A 24,799-nucleotide genomic window follows, 5' to 3' on the forward strand; every position below is an offset into this window, starting at 1 on the left:
AGGCCAGCAGCTGCAGCTCCAATTTGACCCCTAACCTGGGGACTTCCATGTGCTGCAGGTGCGGCCATAAAAAGAAAAAAGAAATTAGTGATGTTGAGCATCTTTTCGTGTGCTTTTTGGGCATCAATCTGTCTTATTTTGATCTTCTGTTTATTTTTTATTGTTTCTTTCTTGATTAGGAAAAACTAAAAATAGAGCTACCATATGATCCTACAATCCCACCCCTGAGCATATGTCCAAAGAAAACCATGATTCAAAAAGATACATGTACTTCTATGTTCATAGCAGCACTATTTACCAAGACGCGGAAGCAACCTAAATGTCTTGACAGTTGAGTGGATAAAGAAGATATGGTGTATATACACAATGGAATATTACTCAGCCATAAAAAAGGATGGAATCATGACATTTGCAGCGACATGGATGGACATAGAAGTTATCACACTAAGTGAAATAAGCCAGACAAAGAAAGACAAATACCATAGATATCACTTTTATAGAGACTCTAAGAAGGTGGTACAAATGAACGTATTTACAAAACAGAAATAGACTCACAGACGTAGAAAACAAACTCATGGTTACCAAAGGGAAAGTGGATGGGGGCGGGATAAATTAGGAGTTTGGGATTAACAGATACACACTACTCCATATAAAATAGACAACCAACAAGGACCTACTTGTACAGAACAGGGAACTATACTCAATATTCTGTAATAACCTATAAGGGGAAAGAATCTGAAAAAGGATGGATATATGCATCTCTACAACTGTGTCACTTTGCTGTACACCTGAAACTAACACAACATTGTAAGTCAACTACAATTTAAAAAAAAAAAAACAAGTAAAATAAAAATTTTAAAAAAGGTGAGTGATGACTTCTATTGTCAATGATGATATGAGCTGGTTTGTGGAGAGCTGCATCCCATGATTAAATGGTAACTTATTGTGATTGGTTTTTACTCTGAACTTCTGTAGATATGTCCTATTAACTCAATATGTATTAAGCTCTGACTAGGTGCCAGGCACGGAGAGACCTTTCCTTACGGCAAGAAACACACAAGTATTATTCAACAAACACTTACTGAATGCTTACTTGGAACGAAAACTTTGTGCTGTGCAATAAAATGCAGCAAGGAAATGCTTCAGGCCTCATCTTTCTTGTATTTTTTCTATGTCCAGAAGTTCCTGGGTTAGGGGTCTAATCAGAGCTGGAGTTGCAGGCCGACCCCACAGCCATGGGCAACAACAGACCCGAGCCACATCTGGGACCTACACCTCAGCTTGCCAAAAATGCTGTATCCTTAACCCACTGAGCATGACCAGGGATTGAACCTGCATTCTCACCGACACTATGTCAGGTTCTCAACCTGCTGAGACAGAAGGGGAACTCCAAGGCCTCATCTTTCTAATCAGTAAAAGAAGGTTCTATTCTGTGGCCATTCTAGAGTGTCTTTCTGGTTGGAAAATTTTTCTTCATGTTGAATGGCTTTATTATTTGTTTATAAATAGTTTGTTTCTCATGTGTAAACTTCAAGAATCTATATTTGTTATTGCAAAGTTGCCTGGATCTAAATTATACATTAGATGGAGTTCCCACTGTGGCACAGTGGAAACGAATCTGACTAGTATTCATGAGGATGCGGGTTCAATCCCTGGCCTCACTCAGTGGGTTAAGGATCCAGCATTGCCATGAGCTGTGGTGTAGGTCATAGGTGCAGCTCAGTTCTGGTGTGGCTGTGGCTGTGGCTAAGCCAGGAGCTGCAACTCTGGTTCAACCCCTAGCCTGGGACCTTCCATATGCTGCGGGTGCAGCCCCCAAAAGCAATATATATATATATATATATATATATATACACACACACATTAGAAAGGTCACCAGACAATTCCGGTCTCACCATGGGAGCCCGCCAGCATGACAATGAAGATAAACGTTAGCTGGAATTTTAAGCACATGCTTACAAGTTACTGCAGACCTCAGATACAATAAATAAATGACAGCAAGGAATTGAGATCTTTAGGATTATTCCCATAAAACTTCTTCCCCCCCCCCCTTACAAGTGGCAACATAACCAGGAGTCCAGGGGAGGTGGGGCCCTCCTTTTGGAGGACACATTCAAGGCTAGAGCTAGTTTGGTTGGGGCCTCCATACCCCAGTCATCTGGCTCCCAGAAAGGATCATTTTGCCATTGACAGCGGCCAGCAGTTGTCAGCCAGGGAGCCTTCTGATTTTTCTTGTCCTGAGAGTGCAGAGTTGGATGACATGCTGGAAAAAGTCATGCCACACAGACATTTTCCTTTCAAGAAGGGAAGAGGAGTTCAGCCACAGTGCAAGTTCTTTCTGCGTTTATCTTGGACTTTAAAAAAAAGTGAGAAGTGGTGATAACAGGACACACTGAAATCTGAGAGTGGAAATGGGGAAAGTTTGCAAAGAAGATGGCAGAGAAACTAGCTACCAATAGGTGGGCATTTGCGGGGGTCGGGGGAGGGGAGCAGGAATTTGATGGGGAGGACTAAACATTCACACACACAGGTCCTCCCAGGGTTAGAGTGACTGACTGCCACAAAATTTAGCTGAAGTGTATTTCATGGAGTGATCAATGTCATCCCCTGGTCCTAAACCCAGCCTGAAGGATTTGGGAGGATTTTGAACACTGAAGCCCTTTCATGATGCATTAGGCAAATGTCAAGGAATTGGGAGTTCCCATTGTGGTTCAGCGGTAATGAATCTGACGAGTATCCACGAGGATACAGTTCAATCCCCGGCCCTGCTCAGTGGGTTAAGAATCCGGTGCTGCCATAAGCTCTGGCGTAAGTCACAGAAGCAGCTTGGATCTGGCGTTGCTGTGGCTGTGGGCAAGATTTGAGTGGCATGAAAGAGGCACAGAGGCTTCACGTCCTATCCACACAGGAGCCTCCAGGTAGGGCCGAGGGCTGCAGGAAAGAGCTAGCTACCCGTGGCTGAGCAGGCTCCATAGTAGCCCTTCCTAACATTTTGGAATTTCCAGATTTCTTTGAGAATTTGGTCAAATCTAGAGTCTATCCCTGAAACAAACAAGCACACACTAACATCTGACATCACCAGGGCACCTTTGTCAAAACGCAGCATCAGTACAAGGCATTAACCACAGGCACCATTCAGATTTCATCAGTTTTACTGCTAGGGTCCTTTCTCTATTCCCAGATCCAATCCAGGACACCGCATTAGTTTAATCACCAAATCTCCATCTCTCCTGGTCGGCGACAGTTCCTCGGTCTGAGTCTTCATGACTTTGATGGTGCTGGTCAGGTACTTTGTAGAATGTCCTTCATCAGGGGTGTGGCTTATATTCTCATCATCAGACTGGAACGTGGATGATGGGGAAGAAAGCCACAGAGGTAAGTGCCCTTCTCGTCACATCACGTCAGGTGCAACAGAAGGTGATGCATCACTGATGAGGTCAACTTTCATCCCTGGCTAAGGTGGAGCCCACCAGGTTTTTCCACTGTAAAGTCACTTCTCCACCCACCCCCATACTCCATCTGTTGGAAGTAAGTCAATATATCCAGCCGCTCCTCAAAAGCAGGAGGACCCAGCTCCACTTCCTAGAGGGGGGATTATCTACATAGATTATTTAGAATTCTTCTGTAAGTAAGATGTGTCCCTTCTCCCCATGTGTTTATTTATTCAATCATGTATTTATATCAGTATGCTCTATAGATATTTATCTTATCCTCTGAGATATAATGTAATCCTATAGTTATTTGGCTGCTCAAGTTGTCCCAGCTCCGGCCGTTGGAAGTTCTTTCAGTTTGGCTCCTCTGTCTCTTTGATATATTAACCCCTCTCTCTCTCCTTCTCTCTCTCTCTGTCTGTCTCTCCCTCTGTCTCTCCTACTTTCTCTCTCCTTTTAAGCCCTCCCTTAATTTTTAGCAGGCACATTTTGCATTTTCCCCTCTCCAGCCCAGGGAAAGAAACCCAGTTGAAAGAAGCCAACTTTCCCAGGAGTCCTGGTTTCCTTTCCTGGAGAATAGAGCTAGAAGCAAGATCTGGGTCCTATGTGTGTGTGCTTGTTCCTGGGAGTTAACGTTTTCCAGGTCCTCTCAAAAGACTGAGGAAGAGCACCAAATCCTAACCACTGGACCCCAGGGAGTGCAGACTATTGCATTTGGAGTGGATAAGCAATCAGAGCCTGCTGTACAGCACAGGGAACTCTATTCAATCACTTGTGATGGAACATGATGGAGGATAATGTGAGAAAGAGAATGTGTGTATATATATATGTATATATGCATGTATAACTAGGTCACTTTGCTATACAGCAGAAATGGACAGAACATTGTAAATCAACGATAATAAAAATTTGTTTTTTAAAAAAGGCAGAGCAAAGGAACAAATGTACATATACTAACCCATGTATACATGCATACACATATTTATTTATCTACTTGTCAAATAGAGGAGATATACATATATGCATATCTAATAGATACACTGAAGATAAGGAAAAATGTAGGTAGGTGTTTAGACATGAATGTGGGCATATGTGTGTATACATGTGCATATCTATCAGAAGATGGATGGTGGAGTTCCCGTTGTGGCTCAATGGTTAATGAGTCTGACTAGGAACCATGAGGTTTCGGGTTCGGTCCCTGGCCTCGCTCAGTGGATTAACGATCCGGCATTGCCGTGAGCTGTGATGTAGGTCACAGACACGGCTCGGATCCCAAGTTGCTGTGGATGTGGTGTAGGCTGGCGGCTATAGCTCTAATTGGAACCCTAGCCTGGGAACCTCCATATGCTGCGAGTGCAGCCCCAGAGACGACCAAAAAAAAAAAAAAAAAAGATGGATGGATAGATAGGTAGATAGATGGATAGCTAGCTACCTAGCTAGCTAGCTAGCTAGATAATCTCTGACTCTAATCCAGGTTTATTCCAGCCTTCTTCTTTTGCTTATTTATAAATTCTTCTTCTAAGAGTAGGGAACCGACTTCCATTACCCATAGTTTATTTACTCATTTTGTTAACGCTTGCTTACATGTAAAGTAAGAATTTCTAAACTTCTACCCCCTTGAGAAACTAGTGTACTAACTACAGTGTTGATATGCAGCTTTTTTCTTCTTTGACTTAGATATTCAGCCAAAACACTGTTTTCCAAAATTACCTAGATCGGTGGTGACTCTTTTTCCACTCCCTTCAATGAGACTATGTCATACATTTGGAATACAGTTAGGTTTCTTTTTGACAGTCTGCATTCTGTCCTGGGAAGCCCTAACATCTTGGTTGATTTTTTATTTTATTTTTGTTTTTTGTTTTTTTAAAGGTTTTTATTTTTTCCATTACAGTTGCTTTATAACATTGTCTGTCTTTAAATTAAAAACCGTGCTCCACAAAGAATGAACTTTGTGCACTTTTGTGGTGCACAGTTCTATGGGTTTTAACAAATTCATTGAGTCATGTATCCATGACCCCAGGCCCATAGAGGGTAGTTCCACTGACCTCAGATTCTCCTTGTTCAAGCTATTATATATGTTGCCAAAATCTTGGCTGCCTCTGTACACCAAATAGAAACCTGGAGACAGAGTTGGAGGAAACAGAAAAAGTAGCTTTAATGGCCAGGCAAAGAGGGGAACACAGCAGCCTAGTGCTCAAGGACCATGGCCCTCCCCCAGGGGGCAGTGTGGAGTCAGTGTTTGAGGAGCAGGGTGTGGTCAGCTCATGGATATTTTCCTGATTGGTGGGTGGTGAGGTCATTGGGAGTCAAAGGCATCAACATTCTGGTTCCAGCTGGTCTGGGGTCTACATGCTTGTGGGCAGACTTCTTCCACTGGGTGGGGGCTTCAGCACCTGCAAACAGCTCCAAGGACATTGCTCAGAATATTATCTATAGTCCTTGAAGAACTGAAGGTCCTTGACTTTGTTGAATGGCTGAATTATTATTACTGTTTTCTTCTTTTCTCTGTATTTTTTTTTTTTTTTTTTTTTTTTTACTTCTCTGATTAAATTGGTTCTTTGACTAAAGTTTTTCTATAGATCAAAAGGCAGGTGGAGAACACGAGTTAGGGGTCCTCTCTGGGAAGGCCTCAGGATCCTGCTTGGTAGATAAACAGCAAAGTCCTACTGTATAGCACAGGGAACTCTAGTCAATGTCCTGAGACAAACCATAATGGAAAAGAATATAAAAAAGAACATTTAGGGAGTTCCTGTTGTGGTGCATCAGAAATGAATCCAACAGAAAGATGGTAACTTGTATATAAAAAAAGGGTCAAACCCCATTGTGGCTCAGCAGGTTATAAATCCAACTAGTATCCATGACGATGCGGGTTCCATCCCTGGCCTTGCTCAGTGGGTTAAAGATCCCGCATTGCCCTGAGCTGTGGTGTGGGTCACAGATGTGGCTTGGATCCCATGTTGCTTTGGTTGTGGTGTAGGCTGGCAGCAGCAGCTCCAATTCCACCCATGGTCCAGAACTTCCATACGCTGCAGGTGCAGCCCTAAAATTTAGAGAGAAAAAAAAAAATAGTCAACATCTTTTGTCACTAGGGAAATGTAAATTAAAACCAAAATGAAATACAACTTTACACCTATTAAATAGCTAAAATCAATCCAACAGACAAAATCAAATGATGGTGCCCACGGAGAGCAGTAAAAATTCTCATTTCTCACTGTTGGAACAACATCAAAATTGTATAGTCATTTTGGAAAACAGTCTCATAGTTTCAACCACAGAATTAACCAGCAAACCAACAGGCCCACTCCTAGGTATTTATCCAAGTGAGTTGAAAACTTAGGGTTACATAAAAAGAAGTTAACCCGTGCTTCCAGAACTTTATTCATAACCATTCAAACTGGAGACAACCAGACATCCTTCCCCAGGAGAATGTGTCAGCAAGCTTGGCATTTCCATGTTACAATCAGAATTAATTTCAAATGTCCATTAAATCTGAGTATGGGAGTTCCCATTGTGGCTCAGCAGAAACAAATGTGACTAGGACCCATGAAGACACAGGTTCAAGCCCTGGCCTCATTCAGTGGGTTAAGGATCCATGTTGCCGGGAGCTGTGGTATAAGTTGGAGATGTGACTCAGATCTGGCACTGCTGTGGCTGCGGTGTAGGCCAGTAGCTGTGGCTCTGATTCAACCCCTAGCCTGGGAACCTCCATATGCCAGGGTTTTAGCCCTAAAAAGACAAAAAAAAAAAAAATCTGAGTATAGAACTGAATGGATCTTGAAATTACCCCCTTTAATTATTGATTTATAAAGTGTTAAAGCAAAGTTTTCAAAGCTAATGAATCCCTTCAAGCATTTTGATACCACTAAAAATATTTTATCAATAATAGCCATTCAATTGTTAGCAAAACATTTGGTGCTGTTAATACAACTTTTAAAAGTTAATTTGACCTCTGTCTCATCCTTTTTTCAAATTTTCTTTTGTATATGTTTATGATTTATGTAACATATTAGTACAGAAGAACAGGAACGAGATTATAATTTAATATATACCTGCTGGGGATACACACTTAATTTTCTTTTTATTTATTTTATTTTATTTTCATTAGCATACATTGATTTACAGTGTTGGGTCAATTTCTGCTGTACAGCAGAGTGACCCAGTCATACATAGAGACACATTATTTTTCTCGTATTTTTTTCCATCATGGTCCATTCATGGGATTTGTGATAAAGTTTGGAGACTGCTGCTTTAGAGAAGAGCTCTCACCTGGTGAGGAGGCCCCAGTGGAGTTGAGTAGTGTGGAGAGCTGTTGAAATTAAGAAAAAGGAGAAGCAGAAAGGCCCAGAATGTAGTTCTCACCTATGTCCCAAGAAATAGAATTCTAGAATCTCTCGACACTTGGAGACAAAGGAGTTAAGAATTCTTTCTCTAAAACTCCAAAGAAAGGTCCTTGGTCGAGGCAAAGATTACTTGTGACTTTGTAAGAATCAGGAATGGCTCTGTAAGAATCATTGGATGCAGGAAGCTTGTGTGAGCTGCCAATCACTGCCTGAGTAAGTAAAGCAGCCCTTCTCCCCCTGAATCACCTGAGGGATGTCTCTGGGGCAGGTACCAGGAATCTGCCTCTTTAATAAGACCTAAGTTAGTCTCATGAAGCCACCTGTACCAAAGAACAGCCATGGCAACCCCCCCGCTTGCAGGAGGCAGAACATTGTACTTGGGGCTACTGATGCTGTGGGTTTTGTTTTATTTTGATTCGTTTGGGACCAGTATGATTCTAAGAGAAGGGATGGAAACCAACTGAATTTGTAAGCTCTGTCACAAGCCTCGTTGGTCTCCCTCTTGGTGCCTGGTTAGATGCTAGGTCATAGCTCACTGCTATACATCAGGCACTTTCGCTAGAAAGGGCCAGATAATAGAGCTGTATAAGTTCTCTAACACAACCACTCAACTCTGCGAAAAGCAGCCATACACAATGTATTACTGAATAGGTGTGGCTGTGGCCCAATAAAACTTCACTTACAAACACAGACCTAGTTGGCTGACTCTTACTATTCACCAGGATGTGTTCCAGATACCCCATCTTACATGTAGGTACCATTTTTTAAAAGGAGAGAGAGCTGCATTTTTAAAGCCCCTGTATTGATTCTCCCCTCTAGCCTGGCTGAATACTCAGTTCCGTCCTTAGCTCACCTCTCAGTTGGGAAACCTCACTCCACAAGGACGAACTAATAACTCTAGAAATTTCTAGGCAGGGGAAGAAAATGATCCGGATGAAAATGTGTATGAACATCAGGTTCACTGTCAAGAAGGGTTATTGAAAATTTCACCCCACCCTTATTCCAGTAAGGTTGTTCTATGTGAGGAAGACAGATGACCTCCAGAGAGGAAGTGCTTCTGGAAAACCAGTAACCAACAAGACATGGGCATCTTGAGCCTCCTCTCACTTTAAATAATTGGGGGGGGGGGTCCTCTCTCTGCCCTGTCTACCCCCACTACCGACACTTTTCTCCTCTTTTGACCCATTGCCATCCATCCCCTTTTGCTTGTCAGTTGACACCAGACTTTTAGGAGGTCTCATGAAACAGTGACGGACAAATCCAGAAAAACATTTCATTTGCCATTATCACACTGATATTTTTGAAGCAACCTTCCCACATGTGGAAAAGTATCAAGAAAAGGGAATAGAAGGAAGATAAGGTGCTAAATCTTCTCCCTTCCATAGACGCCACCCCAACAATAAATCTTAAAGTTGTCCAAGCAGAACCATGTATGTTTCATCTCTGAGTGGAATTGAGATGTCTGTGTCCGTGAGTAGAGGGAATACATACCTCTTTGTATTCTATTTTTCCATTGGTAGTCTTAACAATGGGAATCCTAGAATTGCAGCACCCTCTGTGGTTTCCATCAGGAAATGAGGGTTAATTTCTTTGCATGCCCAGTCCCAGGAAGGTAGCCTTTACTTGAAAGTAACCATGTAGAAAGTGTTAAGGCGAGAGAGCTACACTCACTCATTCCATGTACTGTATACTCCCTGTATTTTGTCTTTCCCTGATGCTGGTTCTGAATGATTAAAGGTGACAGGAAACATCTCTGCTGGCAGATTTTAAAGATCTCTTTGGTGACAAACTTGGTCTTGGGAATCAGGACAAGGTTGTCTGACCTGGTCTCTCCTCTTTGACAGGTTCTGCTTCCAACAGGCCTGGGGATGAAGGCTACTGGAATATTGGCCCTGATGGGCTGCCTGATCACAGTCATTGAGCCTAAAATCTACACTCGCTGTAAACTGGCAAAAATATTTTCGAGGGCTGGCCTGGATAATTACCGGGGCTTTAGTCTTGGAAACTGTGAGATTTCTCCCTTCCTGTTCTCTTTCTGCCCTGGACCTCTCCCCTGAGATGTCAAAGGCCCTATCCACAGCCTCTTCAGTTTGTCCCCAGCTTGTCCAGGCTCTGCTCCATCAGAGATGGGGGCAAGCTAGACACATGTCCTCAGCTGCTGCTCTTGGAGACACCTTTCCTGCCTCCTGCATCTCCCATCCCCACTCCTGGAATCCTGTGTGAATGGTACCAGCAAGGGGAGGGGAAAACAATGTCACTCTTGTGGGCACTATAGGGGTGGACCTCATGTTTAGTGTGGTCCAGACTCACCCACTGACTAGGTGTGCCACCCTGGATGAACCACCTGCCCTGATCCTCCACAAGGTTTGTGGGGAGCAGAGATGGCTGTAACGTGTATAAAACATGTATTCTCTCCCCTCTAGGGATCTGCATGGCCTACTATGAGAGCCACTACAACACCACAGCTCAGACCAACCTGGAGGATGGCAGCACAGACTATGGCATTTTTCAGATCAACAGTTACACATGGTGCAGACGTGAGAAGCTGCAAGAGAAAAACCACTGCCACGTAGCCTGCTCAGGTATGCTTTTGACTTCCACAAATACCTCCTCAGGGACAAAGATAGGAAAGGGGATTATGGAATATCCACCCATCCTCTGCTTTAAACAAAATTTGGAGTCGAAGTGTGCAAGTAGGTCTGTAAATAAATTATTATAAATTATGCAACAGTTCCTGGAGGTTAACACTCACTACCCTATAGCATACATATCCAAATATGACTTCTTCCTTCTAGGGTGGTTTTTATGAAGCCCACTCCAGAAACCCAGGGGACTGAACAAATGACCTTGCTACCCTTTCATGCAGAGACATTAAATATGTTCATTGAGGCGTTCCCATCATGGCACAGTGGAAACAAATCAGACTAGGAACCATGAGGTTTCGGGTTCAATCCCTGGCCTCGCTCAGTGGGTTAAGGATCCAGCATTGCCGTGAGCCGTGGTGTAGGTCGAAGATGTGGCTCCAATATGGCATTGCTGTAGCTGTGGTGTGGGCCAGCAGCTGTAGCTCCTATTCGACCCCTAGCCTGGAAACCTCCATACGCCGCAGGTGCGGCCCTAAAAAACACACACAAAAAAATATGTTCATTGAGAAGGAGAGAGCTATCCTTTACACAAAATGAGACAAATAAATACACTTCACATCACACTTAAACAAGAGAAATGATGCTAGAATTCACATCCATGTCTTATATTTCAATCTCCTAAGCAATATATGTGTAGCTGGAATTGAGCATAGCAGAACATGTCAGACATGAATTTTGGTGTTAGGGAAGAAAACAAAATTAGATAAGTGACTGTAAACAGGTGTGGGCTTCAGAAGAAAGAGATATTATGAAAAAAGTCATGGGAAGTTCTGTGGACACCATGATATTCGGAAGACAGAAGATAGGTAAGGTTTAGAATGCAAAGGTAGGGAAGTGCCATTCCAGGTAAGGAGACCAAAAAAGCAAAAAAGTGCCTGAAAAATAACAGGACATGTCATTGGCCAGGTTAGTTACAACCTGACTGTGAAGGAACTTGGGAGTCAGGCTAAGAAGCGAGTGCAGATTTCTGCCTGCACTAGGAAATCAGAATAGGTCAGCTGATGATTCAGGAAAACAAATCTGCCAGCAGGATGTGAGAGAGATTAAAGAAGAGGTGGTTTAAGTGCCACTGCAATTGTTGAAGAGAAAGATTTTTATCCCAATTGGAATGGATGGTCATGGCTGGTGGGATAGAGAAGAATATGCAAGAGCCACTCAACCACAGAAGGACAGAGCCAAGTAAATAATTGTTTTGTCTGCTCTCCCTCTAGAATGTAAACTCCATGAGGGCAGGAGTTCTATCCATTTCAATCACTGATGTGCCCTCAGGGCCTAGAAGGGTCTATAGTCATTGCTGAAGTTCAAAAATTAACCATTAAATGTTTGAGTGGAGGAATAAGGAGCAAGGGTGAAGACAGGGAGTCATTAAATAGTCAATGGCAAATCCTTAGAAGCAGGAAATAAAGATTTGATTTCTCTTGGACACACACAAGATAATCAGTACCTACATGTGAATTATGAATAATTAAATATTATGTTAATTTACCTAATAAATCACACTAACCCTACATTACTGTAGAATGCTCACTACCTCCTGAGTTGTCCGTCAACCCTTAATGTAGAATATTATTTTGTTGGGCCAAAATAGACCTCCTATTAGCTTTCTTCCATTAATCCTAGTTTTCCTTCCTGCATTTATTCGCAGCAAATTTTCTCAGTTTTATACAGAGCAACTTAATACATTTTGAAAATGATTATAGCTATTCCTCATCTTCAATTCTTATCTCCCTGGCTAAAACATTCAGTCTCTTCCCTTTGCCCCTCCCTTTCCTGGTCAATCTCATTAGCATTCCCTAAGAGCTTCCCAGTGGAGTCGTCCAGCTAAACATGGCGGTTGGACATGTGTGTATTGTTAGAAGCTGGAAAGCAGGACAAGTGGTGACGAATTTAGCAATTAGAGAAATCTGAATCCTAAACTGACCGTGGGAGAGCTGAGAAACAACCACAGAATCCCCAAAGGGCTTAGAAGTCAGCAGCCTCAGCTACTTCTGGAAACTGGAGTGAAGGCAGGTTGAAAACAAGGATGATCCATTGGAAATCCAATTAAAGAGCTGCTGATTCCCTTCCTGATTCCATGCATCTATGGACTGCGCCTCCCTGGCCTTGTCAGGATAGACAGGATAAGCGGACACAGTCTCAACTGAGGGATCTCACACATTTTTGAGAGGGAGAACTCCACACTGAAGGTTGAGTTAAGTTTCTATAGTCCTAGCCACCTTCCTCCACTCCAATCCTAGAATGATGGCAGCCAGCCTTGACTCTCCAGAAGAGCAAATCCTGTCCTGGGGAATCCAACCAGATGAAAAAGGAATAACTAAAGATTATGAATGGAGCCTCTTGGTGAACCAGCTACATAGATTTCCCTACTCTGAGGTGCATAGTTAAAAATCACCACCTCATTTTTTCAGTGTCCCTCTCTTAAATAAATGCAGAGAACCTAAGGATCACTAGGCTTCACAAGAGTGTCGCTGACATGAAAAAATGAGACCAACAACAAAAGCCAGATAAAAGTTGCGGGAGTTTCCATTGCCGCGCAGCAGAAACAAATCTGACTAGTATCCATGAGGATGTGGGTTCGATCTCTGGGCTCGCTCATTGGGTCAGGGGTCTGGCTTCGCTGTGAGCTGTGGTGTAGGTCACAGATGTGGCTCGGATCCCACATCGCTGTGGCTGTGGTGTAGGCTGGCAAGTATATCTCTGATTTGACCCCTGGCCTGGGAACTTCAGCCCTAAAAAAAAAAAAAAAAAAAAAAGTAATGTGTTGAAAGCGGAGATTATGCAGGGAAATAAAACCATCAACCGAAAAAAAAATCAATATCTTTGGTATGTTTATCTTTAGAGTGAATTTCTTATAGACCACATACAATTGGGTGTCACTTTTATATTCATCCAACAATATCTGCTTTTCAAAAGGAATATTTAGACCAGGGAACTTTTTCTTAAAAGGACAGGTAATGAATATTTCAGGCTTTATAAGCCTCAGATTGTCTCTTTGGTAACTATTCAACTCTTCATATAGCACAGATGCAATCACAAACAATATGTAAATGAGGGGAGTTCCTGTCCTGGTGTGGTGGAAACGAATCCAACTAGGAACTGTGAGGTTTTGGGTTTGGTCCCTGGCCTCGCTCAGTGGGTTAAGGATCCGGCATTGCCGTGAGCTGTGGTGTAGGTTGGGAGCCACAGCTCTGATTAGACCCCTAGCCTGGGAACCTCCATATGCCATGGGTGCAGCCCTATAAGACAAAAAAAAAAAAAAGAAAAAAAATGTAAATGAATGGGCATGACTGTGTTCTAAAAAACTTCATGTACAAAAATAGAGGGTAGGCCTGTGGGCCATAGTTTTTTGAACCTTGATTTAGATCATTTATAGTTAATGTAATTGCTGATATGTTTACTTCAAAACCCACCATCTTGTTATTTGTTTTCTATGTATGTCATCTACCCGTCTCTTCTTGGTTAATTTGCCCCACCTTCTTTCGGATGAATTGAATATTTTTCAGTATCCTCTTATTGCCACCATTGACTTATTAGCTATATTTCTGTTTTATTTTTAGTGGTCACTCTAGGGTTTACTATATGCATCACATTCTACCTTCAAATAACATTGTACCACTTCACATATCATAGAGTGGACCCTTGAACAATGTGGGGGCTGAGGGCACTGACCTTCCCCCCAATAGTTAAAAATTTGCTTGTAACTTTTGCCTTGCCCAAAATGTAACTATTGATAGCCTACGGTGGACTAGAAGCCTTACCAACAGCATAAACAGATGGTTAACACATATTTATGTACTGTACTCTTAAGTCCTTTAAGAAAATCATAAGGAAGAGAAAATGCATTTACTGTACCTTATTTATCCGTACTGTAATTTTATGCCGCCTGGTTATAAGATGGTCACCCATCCGTGCCTACATCAGCTCTGTCTTATGTGGTACAAAACACTATGTAATATGTTATATACACATATATGGTATATACATGTACCTTTGTTATATATATATACTTTTGTTATATATATATAAATATATAAAACTATGTAATATGTTATATATGTGTGTGTATATATATACACACACACATATATATGTACCTTTGTTACATATATATATACTTTTGTTATATATATAAATATATAAAACACTATGTAATATGTTATATATATAAAACACTATGTAATATGTTATATATAAAACACTATGTAATATGTTATATACGTACTTTTGTTTTATATATATAAATATACAAAACACTATGTAATATGTATATACATACATATATACATGTATAAAAGTATACATGTATACTTTTTCTTATATATGTGTTTTTTGTTTTATATATATAAATATATAAAACACTATGTAATATGTATATACATACATATATACTTTTGTTTTATATATATATCTATATATACATATACTTTTGTTTTTTTGTGGAGGTGGGGTGCCACACCTGCAGCATATAGAAGTTCCCAGGCCAGGAGTCCAATCAGAGCTGCAGCTGCCAGCCACAGCCACAGCCACAGCCACTCGGGATCCGAGCTGCGTCTGCGACCTGCACCACATCTCATGGGAACGCCAGATCCCTAGCCCACTGGGCGAGGCCAGGGATTGAACCTGCATCCTCATGGATACTAGTCAGGTTTGTTACTGCTGAGCATGACGGGAACTCCTGTGACGCCTTTTTTATTAGCTATTAGACATCGTGTATGTTGCATTGCTGAGGGTCTAAATTATGCTATCTTCTTTTAAAGATTACAGAATTTCATCTTGACCAGCAGTGGATTCTGGTCAAGGAAGTTCTCAAGGAGTCTTTACGGTAGGGCTAGTTTGGCCTTACTATCAAGGCATTTAGCTTTTAAGGTCTCTTGAACATCCCAGGGTTCAGCCGAGTCTCTCTCCTCTGGCTAGTAGACACCACATGTCTCCAGCCCCACATGAGCCCTGGTCTCATGGTCAGGTCTCCAGCAACTGCTCTCTGACTAGTCTCACGGGGTTGCCCAGTTTGGCCTTCAGACTCCCTGGCACCTCCCTGGAGAGTTCTGGCAACCTCCTTCCCGGTAACCCCTTCTTTTCAGGGATTCCCTCCACAACATCCAACTGTCTTGACCTCTGACCTCTTGTCTCCTCCGCACAAATGGCCACCTCCAGCCTGGGTTCTACCTTCCGGGGCTAGAAAGGGCCTCGAGGCAAATAGTCACGGCAACCACAAGCTTCACCTCATTCGGTGTCCATCTCTCAAGGATTCTCCCCTTCCTGTTGTCCAAGATCTGAAAATAATGTTCTCGCGTTCTGTCTTGTCGTCCAGTTGTTTAGAGGAGGAGAGAGATTCTGTTACCTCACTACCGCCATGCCTGACGTTGCATGCAGTTTGTCAGAAGTAGTTGCAATTAAGGAAGTCTGGGACGGGAGTTTTCTTGGGGTGCAGCAGGTTAAGGATCCAGCATTGTCACTGCAGCGCTTCAGGATGCTGCTATGGCACGGGTTCAGTCCCTGGCTCAGGAACTTCCATATGCCACGGACATGGACGCAGCCCAAAAAAAAAAAAAAGAAGAAGAAGAAGAGGAAGTCTGGGACAAATGCATATCTGAGAGACAACCATGGATTCTAGGAAATTAAAATGTCAGATGTTTGGAATGGATGAGCAATGAGATCCTGCTGTACAGCACAGGGAACTATATCTAATCACTTGAGATGGAGCAGGATGGAGGATAATGTGAGAAAAAGAATGTACGTATTTGTATAACTGGGTCACTGCTGTACAGCAAAAATTGACAGAACATTTTAAATCAACTATAATAAAAAATTTGAATACTAAAACAAAATGTCAGATGGTGCATGGTTAGAGTGAAGGGACACTCGTATCTGTTTTCTCATCACAAAGGGCATGGGATTTTTAGGGACAGCTTTAAAATAGAAACCAGGATGTTGGTTTTAAATCCTAATCACCCCTCCATGACTGGCCTCCCTCAGCCTCAGGCCAGAGAGGCTGTAATTAGAGACAGTGTCATTCTGTCCCTTGCATTGCAGAAGTGGGGACATTCGTCATGGAAATCTGGGACCCAGCTAGCATTAGAGAGTGTTTGCAAGGTATGTGACGTCTCCTATGTGTACGCACCACGGGCCGCTCCACTGGGACTCTGTCCTCCTGTCTTTTTTTTTTTTAATTTTTTTATTATGGTTGCTTTACAATGTTGGGTCAATTTCTGCTATACAGAAAAGTGACCCGGTTATACATATATACACAGTCTTTTTCTCATAATATCCTCTGTCATGTCCCATCACCAGTGATTGGATATAGTTCCCTGTGCTGTACAGCAGGACCTCGTTGCTTATCCATTCCAAATGCAATAGTTTGCATCTACTAACCCCAAACTCCCTGGTCCATCCCACACCCTCCCACTCTCCCTTATCCTCTTCTTATTCCCAGGCCAAATCCTATCCCTAAGATTGCTGCCAAACTTCCCCAAACTATTTGGACATAACATACACACACACACACATCTATATATACACACATCCGTATAATAATAAAACAGCAATCTTTATTTTCCTTCAATAACACAGTCCCTCATTAAGATAAGAGATGTTTAAGAAAACAATAACTAGGAGTTTCCGTCCTGGCGCAGTGGTTAACGAATCCGACTAGGAACCATGAGGTTGCAGGTTCCATCCCTGGCCTTGCTCAGTGGGTTAAAGATCCAGCATTGCCATGAGCTGTGGTGTAGGTCACAGACGAGGCTCAGATCCTGAGTTGCTGTGGCTCTGGCATAGGCCGGCAGCTACAGCTCCAATTCAACCCCTAGCCTGGGAACCTCCATAGGCCGCGGAAGCGGCCCAAGAAATGGTAAAAAGACAAAAAAGAAAAAAAAAAAAAAAGAAAACAATAGCTGGAGTTCCCGCTGTGGCACAGCAGGTTAAGGCTCAGGTCTCTGTGGAGGTAAGAGTTCCATCCCCAGCCCGGTGCAGTGGGTTAAGGATCCATTGCTGCCACAGCTGTGGCTGGGTCTCCATCGGTGGCCCCGGAGAACTTCCATGTGCCAGTGGGTGCAGCCAAAAAAAGAAAAGAAAACAATTACTGCCTCCTGTGGTAGTCTAGCCCACTCATGTTAATCTCTGTTTCTCATATCAGCCTGATATCTGCATTGGTCGTTGTCACTTCAGAGACGATAAGATGCATGTGGCAGGCATGGCAGTGATGTTTCGGGGAAGGGGGTGGTCAGAGGAGGCTGGGGAGAGAGACTTGGCAGTAGAACCCAGTTGAGAAGAACTAGTTCTTTTTGTGCAGATGGTTGCTGTTTTCTGCCGCTGTATAGGGGAGAATAAATGATTTCTTTGAATAACGCTTTGATGGTCAGCATCACCCTTTCTTCCCTTCTCTGCGTTTCACTGGACTGAACTGTCTGTTTGAAGTAAATTGAGCAGAAGCTTTCCTTGGCGCGGGTCCTTGACGCTGAACTCATTCCTGCCCCTCTGCTGCCCCCCTGTGGCGGTCTCACTGTTTCTCACATCTCAGCACTGCACCTGGTTCTTTAATTCCCAGCCGCCAGTTCTCTTAGCATATTTTCCTGAGGACATTCAGAGTTATGTCCAACTAGCAATTTAAAATATATATATTTTAGCTTTTTAGGGCCACACATGTGGCATATGGAAGTTCCCAGGCTAGGGGTCAAATCAGAGCTGTAGCTGCCAGCCTACACCACAGCCACAGCAATGCCAGATCCGAGCCTCATCTGTGACCTATACCTCAGCTCACGACAACGCTGGAGCCTTCGCACATTGAGTGAGGCCAGGGATTGAACCTGCATCCTCATGGATATTAGTCCTGTTCTTTACCACAGATCCATGAGGGGAACTCCCAACTCACACTTTTTAAAACATCTCAAGCAGCAAAATGCTGGAAAAATTGTGACATTGACAAACCCCTTACACACTCTGTAGGACCTGGGCCCACAGCATCTAATTCTCCCACCAATCTGTACAAGACATCTCCAATCGAGGCACCTGTCACACCCCAAACGTGAGACTCACGCTCCGTGTTGGGATTCACTGGGTGAGCTAAAGCGGGTATGACAGAATACCCTCTGTGTCTTCCCCACTGTGTATAATCTGTGTCCTTCCATCCCTAGGGACCCCAGGGAATCCGATTCTCCTGGGAAACAGGCCCCAACCCCTGTCAGTGACAAAAACCAGTTTCCCAGCACTTACCAAGAATTGATGCACATTTCAGCAGGTTAAGAACCTGACATCCTGACATCATGTCAGTGAGGATATGAGTTCCATCCTTGGCCTCACTCACTGGGTTAAGGATCTGTTGTTGCTGCAACTGGAGGCATAGGTCACAGATGCAGCTCTGATCAGGTGTTGCCCTGGCTGTGGCATAGGCCTGCAACTGCAGCTCTGATTTGACCTCTAGCCTGGGAACTACCATATGCCCCATGTGCGGCCCTAAAAAGAAAAAGAAAAAAGAATTTATGCACACAAAATAAAGTGTTTCTAGGTAATTCGAACATGTATTAGATACCAAGCACCTAAATTTGGATAATCTCCTAATAAATAATTATGTGAAAAGTTAATGAAGTATTTATATTGTTCTCAACTTCTTCCGCATACTGTGTTCTATCAGCGGTTACCTGAGCTGAGACTCCGTTGGAAGAATTAGCCCTGGGTTTGACTGCAGACTCTCATATTGGGGGTGTGACCTTAGGCTGTAGGGATAGTAGTTGCTGTGATCATGATAATAATATAATCTGAGGGAAATAATGCAGGAAGAGACTTCACACGTGCCAGACATAGGGTACATGTTCAATAAAGATCTGTAAATAATAATAGTTGTCATTACAATTATCTTTTTAAAAATAAGGCAAAAGACTTTTTTTTTTCTAACAAAGCTTTATTTCACCATAAACCCAATGCTAGGGAATTTGTATTTGTTGCCTCAATTTGCTATCACTCATCTATCATAGATCTCATTTGTGTTGTTTTGTTTTTCTTTTGGCCGTGCCCTTGGCATTGGGGAGTTCCTGGGCCGGGGATTGAACCTGCACCACAGCAGTGATGGCGCCTAATCCTTAACATGCTGTACCACCAGAGAACTCCTATCACATATCTTGTTAATTTTCTCCTGGCCAATAGGATTTTGTTTTGTAGCTACATGTGATGATGTTTACTAAACTTATTGCAGTCATTTCATGATGCGTGCTGTACACCTTAAATATATATGATGCTGTATGTCAATGATATCTCAATGAAACTGGAAGAAAAAAATTTTAAACACTCTTTTAGAATTACCTGCAAAGAGATCCATCACTACATTTTTCATCTCATTGGCCTATTTTTTTTTTTTTTTTTTTGTCTTTTTGCCTTTTCTAGGACCACTCCGTGGCATATGGAGGTTCCCAGGCTAGGGGTCTAATAGGAGCTGTACTTGCCGGTCTAACTCCTCAATAGCCTATTTGAGAAGGCAACAAAATTAGCAGCTAAACCAGCACGCTTGAGGAAAAATTCCACTTTCAACTGAGTTTATAAATAATTTGGTATTATAACGATCTGTTAAAAAGCAATATTTGGGAGTTCCCGTCGTGGCGCAGTGGTTAACGAATCCGACTAGGAACCATGAGGTTGCGGGTTCGGTCCCTGCCCTTGCTCAGTGGGTTGACGATCCGGCGTTGCCGTGAGCTGTGGTGTAGGTTGCAGACACGGCTCAGATCCCGCGTTGCTGTGGCTCTGGCGTAGGCCGGAGGCTACAGTTCTGATTCGACCCCTAACCTGGGAACCTCCATATGCCACTGGAGCGGCCCAAGAAATAGCAACAACAACAACAACAACAACAATAAAATAAAAAAATAAAAAAAATCATTTAAAAAGCAATATTTTAGGCTACTATCATTCTTTCGGTAATTTTTTATTTTGGCTACACCCATGGCAGGTGGAGTTCCTGGGCCAGGGATCGAACCCAAGCCACAGCAGTGACAATGCCAGATCCTTAACCTCTAGGCCACCAAGGACCTTCAAGATAATGCATTTCTATCATAAAAGATTTCAAAACTATACGGTGAACATTTAAAACCATTGTTGACTCCGCAAGTAAGAGCTAATCTTTCTTAAAATACTAATGGATTTATGACTATCTTTTTTTCCCTCTAAACTCATTCTGTCCAAGGGGACTTTCTGTGTGGATGGAAATGTTCTCTCTCTGTGCTGTCCAGCACGGGAGCCAATAGCCACTAGATGCTATAAAGCATCTGAAATGTACTGAGGGCAATGGAGGAACTGAAGTTCCAGCTATATCAGTTCATTCAGATTTAAATGGTCACATGAAACTAACGGCTACCACATGGAACAGGGTAGGTCTAGACAGATATTTTACAATATTGGGAGCCTGTCCCAATATTATTAAATCATGTGAAAATATGATTTAAATGGCTCCACGGTTCATTATGTGGAGGTCTTCTGATCACTACAAACATCTGTAACTATGGGGCTGTTCGATTTTTTTCCCATTTGGAAATAGATTTCCCCTTGCAAACAGAGCTACAGCAAACCACTTTGGAAAGAAATCTTTGTGTAGATTCAAGGCTCTTTCCTTAGGCTGGAATGAGAAAGAGACATTGTTAGGTGAGAGGATAAGACATACCGGAAGGTTCTTGTCACATGCTGCTAAATGGCTTCCCTGAAAAGTCGAAGCCAACACAGTCCCATCAGCAAGAACTCAGGATTGCCTATTTTGTTGCATCCTTGTCAATATCAAGCGTTAGCCCATTCCAACAAAATCTTTGCTTAATGGCTGTGTAGAAATGCTGCCAGGTGGTTTGGGGTTTTGTGTCTTTGGTGGTTGAGGTGAGCATGGATATTCATTGCCGGGGTTTCCCAGAAGGGGTGGAGGGGCGCATATTTGGTCCCCAATGCCCCTGTGTGATTTGCACTCTGTTGGCACCTCCCTTAAAGTTCTTCTCTTGTGGAGACTGAGTAAGGCAGGTGTATAAAAACCTGGGTCTCTCGCGGATCCAACCTGGGCAACTCCAATGGGCAACATTCACCCCTAGGCTCCAGCCTTGCGTGGGGGCGGGGGTGAGGTTCATGAGCTGGTCTCACAGCTAGGGTCTCCACCTACTCAGTCCTGCTTCCACCCTTTTCTTCCACAGGCATGGGTCCCTAGTAAATACCTTGCACCCCAAACCCATCTCAGCTTCTGCTTCTGGAGAACCCAACCTCCAACAGAAGTGATGTTGGACTTGTTTTATTTATTTGCCTTTTTCCATCTCATTTGCATTGAGAAGGATTTTGAGGCCACTTCCGGCGAAGTGACATGAGTTAACACCTTTTCAATCAAAAGATTTGTTCCATAGAAAAAGTAATAAAGGCAAAGAGATGTATTTGATATAAAACTTCACAATTTCTACATGTGAAAAACTCCCTAGGTTAAAAAAAAAGGGGGAGGCGTTTAGGTTGTGACTCCATGGTAACGAAGCCAACTCCATTCCACGAGGGTTCGGGTTCCATTCCTGGCCTCATTCAGTGGGTTAATGATCTGGCATTGCTGTGAGCTGTGGTGCAGGTCACAGACACGGCTCAGATTCGGTGTGGCTGAGGCTGTGTCGTAGGCTGGCAGCTGTAGCTCAGATTCGACCCCTAGCCTGGGAACTTCCATATGCTGCACCTGCGGTCCTCAAAAACAAAAACAAAAGCCAAAAACATTAATGCACAAACCAGAAGGTTATGATAGGCAAAAGTTTAATAATTACCTATAACGAGATCTTACATGTCAATTTAACACAAGGAAAGAAAACACTGACTGTCCTGTTTCACTTGTGTGTTTCTTTAGAACATAAAAAACATCTTCCTATTATGTTTTCCATAACACATTTCCCAAAACCCTTCAGGACGGGTCCATTCCTCAGAAACATCAGGAGTCTGAAACTTTAAGATGTGGACGGTCTAGAAACAAAAACAACACTTTGATTTGAGAAGATGCGTAACAAAAACATGGATATGGCTCATAGTTCTTCTGACCCTCCTGTTCCAAAAAGTAGCAAGAAAAGTGAAGGAAACCTAATGTGCTTCACACACACACACACACACACACACACACACACATACACCAACAACAGAGCCTCAGCTAACCCTCTGCTCCTCTCTCACAGCTTTGATCACCGACGACCTCACGGATGCAATTATCTGTGCCAAGAAAATTGTGAAAGAGACAGAGGGAATGAACTATTGGTAAGAGTCTCTCTGGGAGACTTAGGTTGACCTGAGCAAGACCTACAGTGAGTCCACTCATCACCGTTGCAGGGGGATGGGGAGATGGGGACAAGCACATTGGTCCAGCGACTTTCACATGATCTTGTCCTGCAGCCTCCTCCATCAGTGTGTGGACGTGCAGTGAGCGTATGAGAAGGATTCCTTATGGGAAGGGGAGGGGAGGGGAGGGGAGTAGGGAGTCAGGATAATTTGCATTGCTTTTCTTGTCAATGTTTTCCAAACATTGGAGAGGGAGATGCTTTCTCCTGTGAACAGAAGAGCAGCAGGGAAGTCCGTGCCAGAGGGAACAGCTCAGGTTTGCTCTTGATCTGGATAAGATTTGGGGGGGCTCTAGCTGGGAGAGGACAATGACCATGTCAGCTCCATGAGAAATGGGCAGGAAACTTATCCATGTTGAGCGGGAGACATGGCTTAGCCTGGGCTCACCATCGTCTCCGCAGCGCTGTTTCTTGGGAATGTTGTTCATCAGAGTACTCGCTTGGGGAACCCGAATTTTCAGAGATGTGGACATTGAACTGAAGGACCCATCCTTGTAAAAGTTTCCTTGTCACGGAGGCTCATGAGGACTGAGAGGAAACCAGGGAGAGGCAAGTCTTTATGAAGTCAAGGATGATGGAATCCTTTGGTCTCTGAAGCAAATGACACCAAACCCTGTGCACCACTGGTTATTTGGGTTAGTTGTCTATGGCTCTTGAACTTGAGAATATTGAGATGGTTGTTCCTGCTTCCCTCTCTCCCTTAGGCAAGGCTGGAAGAACCATTGTGAGGGCAAAGACCTGTCTGAGTGGAAAAAGGGATGCGAGGTTTCCTGAGCTGGAATTGCGCCAAGGATGCTTCGGCAGTAGCTCCCTAGGATTTGTAAGAATGGTCGTGTCATCTGTCTCCTTTCCTCCTAGCATTCCTTCTCAGAGTTGGAGAGGGAAAACGAAGCTACATTTTTAAGCAAATAAATACTTCCTTAGAAATGTTTTGACTCTACCCTGACTCAGTTTCAGTGATGTTGGAATAACACCATGTTAAGACTTGAGAAGTCAAACAGTGGATGTTCTAACCCTGGAAAAAACAAACTCTACTTCTTTATTGTAAGGAGTCCTGGCTCCCAGGCCCGAAAAGGGCTGCTCATTTAAAAACATGACTCCATGGAGTTCCCATCGTGGTGCAGCAGAAATAAATCCGACTAGGACCCATGAGGTTGCAGGTTCGATCCCTGGCCTTGCTCAGTGGGTTAAGGATCCAGCGTTGCCTTGGGCTGTGGTGTAAGCTGACAGCTGTAGCTCCAATTTGACCCCTAGCCTGGGAACCTCTATATGCCGTGGGTGCAACCCTGAAAAAACAAAATAAAAATAAAAATAAAAACATGACTCCCAGAGTTCCCACTGGGGCTCAGCAGGTTAAGAACCCACTAGTATCCATGAGGATGTGGGTTCAAACCCTGGCCTCGCTCAGTGGGTTAAGGATCTGGCGTTGCTATGGCTGTGGCATAGGCTGGCAGAAGCAGCTCTAATTTGACCCCTAGCTTGGGAACTTCCATATGCCACAGGTGCAGCCCTAAAAAGAAAAAATATATGTGGGAAATATATATATATATATTTTACAGGCCGCAGAGAGCACTAGAGAAAGGGCCATAATTTGCTGACCTCTGTCCTAGAGCAGTAAGTCCTTCTCCTGGTCCTGGATCTTCTGGTCTGCTCAGCTCATCTCTGCCAGGAGGGAAGGTTTTGCTTCTTCAAGGCAGTTTTTTTGTTTGTTTATTTGTCTTTTTAGGGCCATATCTACGGCATATGGAAGCTACAGCTGCTGGCCTACACTATAGCCACAGCAATGTGGGATCCGAGCCACGTCTGCTCATGGCATTGCTGGGTACATAATCCACTGAGCAGAGCCAGGGATTGAACCTGTGTCCTCCTGGATACTAGTCAGTTTTGTTACTGCTGAGCCATGACAGGAACTCATTCTAGGTACTTATAATGGATGTTCTAATGGGATAAAGTTTCAGCTTTTATCCTCAAATTCCCCACATTATTCCAAAATCCATTAAATTAAATCTGTCGAACACAAAACCCACACTTATATCCTCAAGACAAAACTGTTTCCGGATTTAGACCCATAGATTTTA

At 43.2% G+C, this 24,799-nt stretch overlaps 1 protein-coding gene across 2 annotated transcripts; it reads left to right on the plus strand.

The window, feature by feature from the left end:
• Positions 1-7,837: 7,837 nt before the first annotated feature.
• LOC100517051 (lysozyme-like protein 1) lies at positions 7,838-23,659 on the plus strand. 2 transcript variants are annotated; one of them, XM_021064287.2, is made up of 5 exons: positions 7,838-7,984; positions 9,616-9,778; positions 10,195-10,353; positions 22,563-22,641; positions 23,426-23,659. In XM_021064287.2, exons 2-5 carry the CDS (start codon positions 9,640-9,642, stop codon positions 23,493-23,495), a joined length of 447 nt encoding a protein of 148 aa, XP_020919946.1. In that variant the 5' UTR covers positions 7,838-7,984; positions 9,616-9,639; the 3' UTR covers positions 23,496-23,659. The 2 variants fall into 2 exon arrangements, with proteins under 2 accessions (XP_020919946.1, XP_084836814.1); XM_084980688.1 differs by lacking the exon at positions 9,616-9,778 and having other exon boundaries at positions 7,857-7,984.
• Positions 23,660-24,799: the final 1,140 nt, after the last annotated feature.

The sequence above is a fragment of the Sus scrofa genome, chromosome 10 (genome assembly GCF_054392235.1).
Source record: "Sus scrofa isolate SSC_HxYL_T2T_F1_AM1 chromosome 10, Sscrofa_HxYL_maternal_Yorkshire_Landrace_v2.0, whole genome shotgun sequence".
Lineage (NCBI taxonomy): Eukaryota > Metazoa > Chordata > Mammalia > Artiodactyla > Suidae > Sus > Sus scrofa.